This window comes from Propithecus coquereli, unplaced genomic scaffold (genome assembly GCF_000956105.1).
Source record: "Propithecus coquereli isolate 6110/MARCELLA unplaced genomic scaffold, Pcoq_1.0 Scaffold5, whole genome shotgun sequence".
Taxonomy (NCBI): Eukaryota; Metazoa; Chordata; class Mammalia; order Primates; family Indriidae; genus Propithecus; species Propithecus coquereli.
The window spans coordinates 17,364,914-17,376,145 of NW_012150840.1; the positions used below are offsets into that span (position 1 = coordinate 17,364,914).

Genomic DNA, 11,232 nt, shown 5'->3' on the forward strand with positions numbered 1-11,232 from the left:
AAGTCCGAGTTTCAAATATGTCCATTCTTCGGGTGGTGCGCATTGCACTCTTTGTGTATGTATATACCCGTCCCCTCCTCCCTCCTCCCCCCTCCCAAAGATGTTTCTAAGAGCCCAAATAGTAATAAAACAATATTGGCACATCATGTTTCTAGAAAGGAGCACTAAATTCCTCTTTAAATATCAATACCCCCCTAGCAAGATGGTAGTAACCATTATCTTCATTTTATGAATGAGGAAACCTAGGTCTAGAGAAATGTAAAGTAACCTGGCTCAGGGTATAGTGTGTCGAGTTGTAGAGAGGGTACAAAGACTAAAACTTGGTGCTTCATGTATTTTCCAAGCTGACCATCAGACAAGACAGTAGTGACTGCAGTATCAAGGAATGTTCTCTCCTGTGAGACAACCACAAAGAATACCTAGGGCAGAGCAGGACTGGTGCAGAGCAGAAACAGCTAGAGGGCTTCAACAGCATGAACAATACAGCAAAAAAAAACAAAAAACAAAAAAACTAATCCCAGATACATTAACCCAAAAAGACAGAAACAGATCTTTAATTTAAAATTGAGTAAGTTTATTCATGGAGAAAAAAGCAACAAAACACCCTTGGAACTTTTTTAGTCCAACAATTAAAACTGCATTAAAAAACCAACAGGGAGTTTGGAGATGGAAATGACCATGTGGAGAAACTACTGTTCCCCTTTGCTTGGGTTTACGTATATTTTAGGCAAGAGTGAGAGTTGTGATTACTTTCTTTTCTAGGGGACAAGATTGCCAGTTCCATTCTCTTAATGTGTATAGGATTCTAGAAGATGGAAGAGAGGACCAAAGAATTTGATGATGACTGTAGGAGTTGAGAAGACGAGACTGATGGCTGGTTCATAGAACCACAACTACCACAAATCACCAGATGCAGGGGGAAGGAGTACTATAGTTCCCACTGATAAAATCTGAGGTATTTAAAGACTCTGCAGACATGGAAACTTACTTGTACCTCCCTGAGAGGTAATGGTAGAGGCTGAGAAGGCTGTTGTGGAAGAACAATACCCCCTCGGACTGACTTTTCAACATACATTAATGCCAACATCTAACTAGGACTGGACTAGGTAAAACACTTCTCGGAGCAAATTCATCAGTTTACTCTTCAGGATGGGTTCCAAGGCAACAATGTGATCAATGATGAGTTCTTCCCTGTCTCTGTTGTTTGGCTTATCTTGGTCCATGGCATTACAAATAGCATGGTCATTTACTATTAAGATCTGCTTGAGTAAAAGAATGGGATGTCCAAGCCTCAGCTGTCAGCGTCGATCCTAGCCCGTTTTAGTGGGCTATTCTGGTCATCTAGATGGCAGAAACCTTCAGTGGTGATGTCTCCTTTTTTTTTCTCCATAGGTTCCAAAGGGAAGTCCTGGTCTGTGGCCAGGACCTGTCGGACAGTCATGTTAACACGAGCAGTTTTCAAGTAGCTGGCACACACCTGCCAGTCCTCTACAGAACAGGGCTCTATCACTGAATCTCTGGGGAGGACAGCCGGGAGAGGCGTATCTAGGCAGTGAGGCAGGCTTTCCCCCTCTGGATTTGGAAGGACCCGAGGGACTGCATGGTTCAAGAGGCGGCTGAAACCTGACATTACCATGATGTCACCACTGTGCATAAACATGGCTGTGGGGGCCTCATCCCTTTTGAGACCTCCCAGGAGAAAGATGGCAGACTGTCCAAAGCTACAACAAATAAGTAGAAAAAACATGGGGAACAGTAAGTTTCTGTCATTAACCATGGGTTGGGCAGTTACTGCCAACTGCATTATCTCCTAATTTCAGCTCGATACTTAGTGCTCCCAAATCCTCTTTTTTTTAAAAAAATAGAGACAGAGTCTTACTCTGTTGCCCAGGCTGAAGCGCAGTGGCACCATCATAGCTCGCTGCAGCCTTGAAATCCTGGGCTCAAGCGATCCTCCCACCTCAGCCTCCTGAGTAGCTAGGAATATAGGCATGTACCACCATGCTCAGCTAATTCTTACAAAATCTTTTTGTATAGAGATGGGGGTCTTCCTATGGTTATTCCCAGGCTAAAATCTTCTATTTTAAACTGTGCTAAGATCCTTCTTTTCTGGCTTGTGTCTATGACTGACCAACCCATGATCTGTTACCTATATTGTGACAGTCCACAGACCTGCTGCAAAATAAAATTTAATGCTGTTAAATAAGCAAATGAAAAATTTAGTTTTAACACTATCAATGTAAGTTTTATTGATACATCTTTAAGTCTTTCAATAAAATTATTTGAGTCTTTTACTATATTTTTCATTCTTTCACTTTAAAGATAAGGCAATCAATAAGAGGCACTTTCTTCATTGAGATACAGGTTCAGTATTGTGCACAAATTATGTTTACGAAGACAAGGAGAGTAAACTACTCAGGCGTTTGTGTTTTGCTCTATATTCTACCCTCTATTCCAAAAAGGTCACTTTGTTTTACAGCCTACCACTTGTCTATTCCACAGAGCACTGACAATACGTCATTAAAAAAGGCAGAATCCATTCATCTTAAACAGAAATAGTACCTGTAATCTGGTCACTACTCTTAAAGGATTAGGCTAATTTTACTTTATGATTAATTGTCAAGATTCTCAGAAGTGAAAGATTATAGAGTCCAATCATTTTTTTAAGTTTTATGTTTTTATTTATTTACTTTAGCTTAAAATGCTTTAGAAAAAAATAATTAAATGATAAAAACTAAATCAAAATCCCTGGAACTAACTTACCTGAATGACAGTAGGGGTTTGGAGTGATCTAGTTCAGATTTGTCTACGTGGATTCCCAGCGTGGAGTCTAAGCGGTAGTAATTCAGGATACCTGCTTCGGCTCGGAAACCTTGAAATCCACAGGCAGCAGCGACTTGCTCTGAGAGGAAAGCCAGGTCAGAAGGGAAAGGTGTATAATGATCTGCTGAGTATTTCTTTGGTAAAAGTAGGAAAAATAAGAAAAATAAACAATGATCTCAGGAACACAGGAAACTATAGTATACGATTAACTACCACGTTAAAAATCATCTAACTTAGAAAGTAATATATACATAGCATTATCTATCCATCCATTCTTGAGGCATCCAGTAATCTAATAATGAACCATTAAAAAACACTGAGCACCTATTATATGACAGCACTATGCTACACAGTGATACATCAGGCAAATTCACACTGCATGGAGTCTACACGAAGCAATTATGATACCACCCTCTAGTTAGTACACCTTAATCCTAAACAGGATAATTCTTTTAGGGCAAAAAGGCAACTCAAAACTGTTGCTGCCAAGAGATGCCTAAGAAAACATAATGACTAATACAGTGTAGTGTCCTGGATAAGATCTTGGAACATAAAAAGGATATTGGCTAAAAACTAAGGAAATCCGAAGTAAAGTTGTCACTATTATAATCATGTATTACTATTTGTTAACTAATTGAGACAAAGGAATGATCCTAATGTAAGATGTTAATAAGAGAAACTGGGTAATCTCACTGTACTATCTTCTCAACTTTTCTGTAAATCTAAAACTATCCTAAAATAAAAAGTTAATTTAAAAAAAGGCAACTCAAATAGTACAGCCAATTTGGTTTTGGACCACTCAGCTTGCAACATGGCTTAGTGCCAATTTCACTGGTTAATCTGATGGAACGACATGCTCAAAACATATGAATTAACTCTGCCTTATATTATGACCAAGGCAGACCTTAAAATGGACATAACTTTCAGCCCTTATTTCCCAGAACTGCCTGTTTTTAGCACCTAAGAATCACAAATATCTTTTTCACTAAAACAAAAAGGAAAAAAAAAGCAAAGCAATAACACTCACTCTCTATAAAATCTTTCTGCATTTCATGAAAACGACAAGGCTGCAGATGTGATTACGACTTTCACTTAGCTTCCTATGCAGGTGTGTCTGAGGGCTATTTTGCCTGTGTGTCCCTGCAGTGGCCTGACAGACTCTTGTTTTGTTATTCCTCTGCTCTCATTTCTTACTTTGCTAAATCAACCTCAATTCTGGTCAGAAAATCCATTTTTGTCTTTTATCACCACTAGTGTCCTGATGTATTCTAGCTAGAGCAACAGAGTTACAGGTCTGGACAGGTCTGTGGCCAGAAGTGAGCTTTAACTTCAGGTATAAGGAAGACTTTTGTGAAGAGTCTTTGATGGATGGAGTGGCCTCTTCAGTTGGAACTTCTCTGCTTTTCATTTTTTCTCCTTTTACTGAAGTGCAAATAAGGAGAGTTCCTATTTAATTTCTCAAAACTAAAAGTGTAAAGAACTTTAAGATTTCCTCTATTATTTTAAGCTTTAGTCTTTCAGAAAATCAACTAGTCAGGGCTGCTGTTCTAGCTCTAGATAGCCTCTGTTATAATGAAATAATTATCCTTTTGGGCTTTCAACCCTATCTAAACTGCACCACTCTTCTTTTTAAATTCTTTTTCACTTTTCTCTGATTACTCATTCAGAGTTTTTGACAATTTTCACTCCTCATTTTTCTTAGTAAATAAGGCTAACACTGAGGTCCTTGGGAATAACAATAACAACTTTTATCTACAATAAAAGTATTATCATCAAAAACCATAGCTAACATTTCATGTGTGAATGCATTTAACTACTTAGAACAGCCAGGCACTGTTGTAATCACTTTACAGGCAGTAATCACTTAATTCTCACAACCGCCTTATGAAGAAGGCATTATTATTATTATTGGAGGCAGGATTCAAACCCAGGCTATTCAACTCAAAGAAAATCACGTGGCCATTTCCCTGAATACAAATATCTAGTTTTCCATTGAATTTGTATTGCTGAAAATAAGATTTATATCACAAATATTTTTTGAGCAACACCTGTCATTATTTGGAGCAGTTAATGTATTTGTTAATAAGTTGGGTCAACTGAAACTATGGAGCTTTTAGAAAGTACTGGTTAGTGGGCAGTGACAATGGTATATACCAACATTTTATTCAGTTCACTCTTAGAATCAATCCTTCCACTTGGTGGCAAACATCTAATTCAAACAAGAGACTGCGATGCTGGTGACAAAGAAAGTATTTTCTGACACACAGAGGACAGTAAAGAAGAAACTGTAGCTTAGGAAAACATGAAACTTTGTCAACCGTAGGAAATTCTTTCCCACCTCTCTCCTGCCCAGATGTTATATAGCAGGCAAAGGTATCCAGATCTTGAAGGTTTTTTTTTTTTTTTTTTTTTTCAGCATATTATGGGGGTACAGATGTTTAGGTTACATATGTTGCCGTTGCCTCCCCCCTCAAGTCCGAGTTTCAAATATGTCCATTCTTCAGGTGGCGCGCATTGCACTCTTTGTGTATGCATATACCCGTCCCCTGCTCCCTCCTCCCCCTTCCTCCCTCCCCCCTGCCCAACATCCAATAGATGTTATTCTTATATGTGCACTTATGTGTTGATCAGTTAATACCAATTTGATGGTGAGTACATGTGGTGCTTGTCTTTCCATTCTTGGGATACGTCACTTAGTAGAATGCGTTCCAGCTCTATCCAGGAGTATACAAGAGGTGCTATATCACCATTGTTTCTTAAAGCTGAATAGTACTCCATGGTATACATATACCACATTTTATTAATCCACTCATGTATTGATGGACACTTGGGTTGTTTCCACATCTTTGCAATTGTGAATTGTGCTGCTATAAACATTCGGGTGCAGGTGTCTTTCTTATACAGTATCATTTGCTCTTTTGGGTAGATGCCCAGTAATGGGATTGCTGGATCGAATGGTACTTCTACTTGTATCTCTTTAAGGTATCTCCATATTGCTTTCCACAGAGGTTGCACTAGTTTGCAGTCCCACCAACAGTGCATGAGTGTTCCTATCTCTCCACATCCACGTCAACATTTATTGTTTTGGGACTTTTTGATAAAGGCCAGTCTCACTGGAGATAAGTGATATCTCACTGTGGTTTTAAAGCTGGAGAGTATTGTGCCTTCTCCAAGCTGTGCAGCGAGAATCACCCATAGTGTGGAGGAACTTATGGCCCTTTCCAAGGCCACAGCTCTTGTGGCCTGCAGATGTCAGCCCACGCATCTCCCTGTGCTTGTGGACCCGTTTGGTGATCCACTGGGTGTCAGGATTTCTTCTGATAGCTTTATGGAATGGATCAATGAGGATAACCTCAAAAAATTTGTACATGGAATCTTCACCAACCCAGTAAGAATTCAGGACTCTCAGAGCCCCACAGTGGCGTCCAGCTCGCTCCTCAGCAACGGACTGAAGGCTTCGAGCAAACTTTAGCTGGTTAACACCATGATGGACAGGCTTGCCATAGGTTGCACCCTTAGGAACTGGGCGTTTGCGGCCACCACGGCGCACACGAATCCTATATATGACATAACCTTGCTTGGCCTTGTATCCCAGTCTGCGTGCTTTATCCGGTCGGGTGGGGCGGGGAGCCCTGTGGAGCGCAGAGAGCTGGCGGTATTGCCAGCAGCGGACCCTCAGAAGAAAGCGCATTACATCAGACTGCTTCTTCCTCCATAGCTCCTGGATATACTTGTATGTACCCATCTTGGCTTACCTGATGGCTGTCGCCAGTCAGAAAAAGCTTGAAGGTTCTTTTGTGAGTTGATGAAAGAGAATACTAGAAATATATAGAGCTGCTTTTACTCCAGACAGATATTATGCAGAAAATAAATGCTCAACAAGCTCTAAACAATAATGGAAATAAAGATAAGTGAGAAATGCTTTTGAAAGCAGCAAAAATCTAAAACCTACTATGGGAAAGCACGAATGATTTCTGATGCAAAATATAACCTGAGAGCACATGAAGAAGACAATTTCTCCTGATAAATTATTCATTCCTCTTCAGATACCTGAAGATTGTTTTACAAAGAAATAAATAAAAAGGATCCTCCCATAAATAGATGATCTGGTACTTAAAGGTTGGCCAAGAAGAAATCCATCTATGTGGACCCAAGAAGAATACAAGTGGAAAACAAAAGAATTAAGAACATTTGAATACCTTATTGTCCCAGTTATAATGGTAGCCTAGGGTCACCCAACGCAGTTTCTCTAGTAAACTTCGAGGTCGCCGTTTATTCACTTCTTTATACCTGCAAAGATTGGAGACAGAATAGGATTTATTCATCTCAAATGGCAGCAATAGCCCTTTGTATAAACCCTGAAGTCTAATTTTAATATTCCATGGTATAGGCTGTTAGCCAAGATTACGTAGGGGAAATTAGAACAGATAAATGAGTTGACCGAGAATATAATGACAGTAAAAAACACATTAGCACTTGTAATTTCTAGTCTTTGACTATAAATCCTCTGCTGAACGGGGTCAAGTTTAAATGATAAGTCTCTAGTATCTCAATAATGAGAAAACAAGAATGACAACAGAAATGTCTTTATTTGTCCATGGGAAATGGGACCAAGAACACTATGGGCAATCAAAAATATATCTATACAGAACATTTTCAGTTTGGTTTGCTAAAAGTAGGGTATGATTATTCAGTTATCACTATGTCTATAATGACGGTGGCTTCCCACAATTGCAGGTTGGGGAAAAAAAGTTTAGCAAAATATAGTATACAGTACAATAAAAAATAACTGGTTTAACACAACTTCTTTAACCCTGTATAATGTAGCTTAGATAACTGAGGCTTAGATAACAAGGCACCACTGTAATTGATTTGGTTTCTGACATACCCTTGTTCAAACCACAGGAGGTTTCTGTAAAAACAGAGAGGTGCCCTTTCTGCAATTATATATTGTCTGATCTAATCTATGTGATTAACTATTCTTTTTCTAAAGAGGAAGCTTGTTTGTTTGGTTCACCTCTAAATATCTAAACGTATGAAAATGTTAGGCCTAATCATTTTCATTAATTTCACTCTATGTAATTTACATCATTAATCCCTCAAATTTTTTTTCTGTCCAAAACCCATGGCTGTTTAAAAAAGAAAAAATTAGATTCATTTAAGGAGTTTATATTCTGACAGGAGGTGAAACATATAACAATGAAAAGCTGAAGGAGAAATGAGAGGAAAATTCAAGGCAGTATAAAGTCTAGTACTGAAATGAATAGCACAGATTTTAAGAAAAAGGAGAGATCAAGTCAGCTATCTAATCAGTAAAGGCTTCACAGCAAGCTGGAGTTGAGGGTGGCACTGAAGAACGGCCAGCATTTAAACGGGAGTGATGCAACAGGCAGCGAGTGCACAAAGCATGAGCAAAATCAAAGGATTTATTAGAGGCCCGCACTGTAAGTGGCACACTCATCTTGATGTTTGACAAAGAGTTTACAGAACAGATGCTATCTGTCACAGAGTTTACATTCTAAGAAGGGATATCATGACACACACACACACACACACACACACACACACACACACACACCAAGACCAGTAGATAAAAGGAGTGGACAGACACTGATTTATTCAGGACAGGTGTGCAGAAAAGAGACACAGCAGACTTGACTGAAGGCCTTACAAAGGTGGCCCCTCGCAGGCATCTGGAACTTGGACGTGGGGAGGGTTCACACCATGCCCTGGAACTAGTGAGAATGGCTCACAGTACCTCAACTGTTTGCACAAACATTAATATGGTTTATGTTGAACACCTGCTTTCCTTCTGGGAGTTTGGAATTTTGGTATGTGTCAGTCAGAGACTGCCTACGTGACAAGCCCCTAGTAAAAACCTGGGCACTGAGCTTCTTTGGTACATTTCAGATTTTGTTACAACTGGTTGTCACTTCCTATGAGACGGAAGCTCGCACCTGGTTTTTCCTGGACTTTGCTCCATGTACCCTTTCCCTTCGCTGATTTTGCTTTGTCTGCTTTCACAGCAATAAATCTTATCTGTGGGCACAACTATATGCTGAGTCCTGTGAGTCCTGACAAATCATCAGACTTGAGTGTGGTCTTGCAGTCTATCCCCTGACACAATGGAGACAGACAACTATCAATCTAGGGAAAAAGATAGGTAAGGTTTGGCCAGTGACTGCAACTAGCTATCCAAACAATTACAATATGGATAAAAACCATGCAATATTTAATATCTGTGCATAAAAACTAATAAAACAAAAAACATAATGTAGTTATTAATACAATCTGAGTTCTATCAATGCTTATTCTGCTATAAGTACAAATAAAAGAATTCCCTGATATTCTTCTGTTCTGTTTTACTAGCCTGAGATAGAAAAATAAGTATGACCTCTTATTTCTGGACTTATGTGGATTTTGTGGTTAATGGAAATATAAATGTAGTTCCAGAGTTACATAAGCACTCTACAGAGGTAACCCATTCTATTTCTCTTCCCAAGATATTATTTTGTAGCTAATTCCTTATTTAAAGTTCATCTGTAGTTCCCCCTCTCATCCCCACTCTGCCTACCTGTCCTTAATATAAACAAACAAATAAATAAATGTAATCTCTAAGACAGAGGAAAATGCTGCTGAAAGAAAGAATGATTTTATGGATATTGGAGCTATGAGTTTCCAGGGTGAGGAAAAAAGGAAGATGCGGAAGTCAGCAGTGTAAGACTCTAATCCAGAGCCCCAAATAGATGGTGCCCTGAGTAACTAAATGGCAAAGAGAAGAGCTGTACAGAAAGCTTTTACAGAATCTGTCTGTACCCCATTAGTTTTTGCCTAGTCGTTCTCAAACTTTAATGTACATCAGAATCATCTACAGGGCTTGTTAAAACTCACATGCATGGGTCCAGGCCTACAAATTCTGACTGAGAAGGTCTGACGTGGGGCCTAAGACCTGCATTTCTAACAAGTTTGCAAATGATGTTGATACTGCTGGTACGGAGATCACACTTGAGGACACTTTTCTAGTAAAAACTAAAAAACAAAATACCTTCTATCTCTTTTTAGCTAAATAACAGATCATTTTATTCTTAATGAAGAATCCATAGTGTAATATTAAAAAAAGACTGATCTGAAACAGTGAAGATAACAATAATGCAGCTTTAGAAATAATTCAGAAGGTGATGGTATTTTAGACAATTGATATGGCCCCAACAAATTGCTTTTCCATCAAATGATTCGGTCTAATGTTCTTCAAAAACAGGGTATATCTTAAGCAATTTTTGAGCAAAAAAAGAAAAAAAAAAGAATAGGGCATACATTATTGTAATTAACATAGGTTTACAATATTATTAATAAAAATTATAGTGATAAGCATGAACAGAACCATCCTCTATTGTACCTTTTCTAATTTAGTTCCTTTTCTAAGAAACCAAAAGAACATTTCTTTCCTACACTAAAAGAAAGGCTTTGAGCTTATGGAGGAGGACTGGTCCAAGGCCGTATTAAATAAAAGAAGGCAGAGAAGAGTCTTATTTTCAAAAGCATTAAGCCCAGTCCTCATCACAAAAAGAAAAAAGAATAGCTGAAACTTGCTTAGGGCTGGGCATGGTGCCTCAAGCCTGTAATCCTAACACTCTGGGAGGCCAAGGCGGGAGGATTGCTTGAGGTCAGGAGTTCAAGACCAGTCTGAGCACGAGTGAGACCCCATCTCTACTAAAAGTAGAAAAAATTAGCCAAGCATGGTGGCATATGCCTGTAGTCCCAGCTACTTGGGAGGCTGAGGCAGGAGGATCACTTGAGCCCAGGGGTTTGAGGTTGCAGTGAGTTAGACTGATGCTACTGTACTCTAGCCAGGGGTGACAGAGTAAGACCTTCTCAAAAACAAAAATATACATATTTTGTGTAATGTATGAGACCCATGTAGGCACATTAGATCCTCATTTCACATCCTCTTCTAAGAACTTGATTTTTAATTCTTGCCTTTGTGTTTTCTGGAAGGAAAGTGGCAACAATTGTTAACATTTCCCCTTAAGATGTGAGAGTAAGATTGGCCAACACTATGTATTTCTTGTCTTAGTACTACTTAAGGACCCCTCTGTTTCCCATGGGCCTCTTAGGTAACAAAGATTCAAAAAATTTGCTCTTGAACATTGTGAATGGTATAAAGATAAAACCATTTCACATGCTCCCAGATCATTTTCTACCATAAAATACTGAGGGATCCCTCAAGGGGGTGGGCTGTTCTCTTTTAAAACCTGACTTATTGGCCGGGTGTGGTGGCTCACGCCTATAATCCTAGCACTCTGGGAGGCCGAGGCAGGTGGATCGTTTGAGCTCAGGAGTTCAAAACCAGCCTGAGCAAGAGTGAGACCCCGTCTCTACTAAAAAAAATAGAAAGAAATCAGCTGGACA

At 39.2% G+C, this 11,232-nt stretch overlaps 1 protein-coding gene and 1 pseudogene across 2 annotated transcripts in view; both read right to left on the reverse strand.

Moving 5' to 3' along the window:
• Nucleotides 1–552: 552 nt before the first annotated feature.
• Nucleotides 553–11,232, reverse strand: part of ALKBH1 (alkB, alkylation repair homolog 1 (E. coli)) — a 26,728-nt gene continuing 16,048 nt past the window's right edge. Inside the window, exons 4-6 of the mRNA XM_012656154.1 lie at nt 7,023–7,113; nt 2,764–2,957; nt 553–1,721 (exon numbers count right to left, since the gene is read on the reverse strand). Coding sequence (XP_012511608.1) covers nt 1,292–1,721; nt 2,764–2,957; nt 7,023–7,113 — 715 coding nt within the window. The 3' untranslated portion in view covers nt 553–1,291. The remainder of the gene's footprint in view (nt 1,722–2,763; nt 2,958–7,022; nt 7,114–11,232) is intronic.
• On the reverse strand, nt 5,963–6,614 carry LOC105819834 (annotated as a pseudogene). The gene has a single exon (XR_001137980.1). The product of XR_001137980.1 is annotated as a 60S ribosomal protein L15 pseudogene (transcript).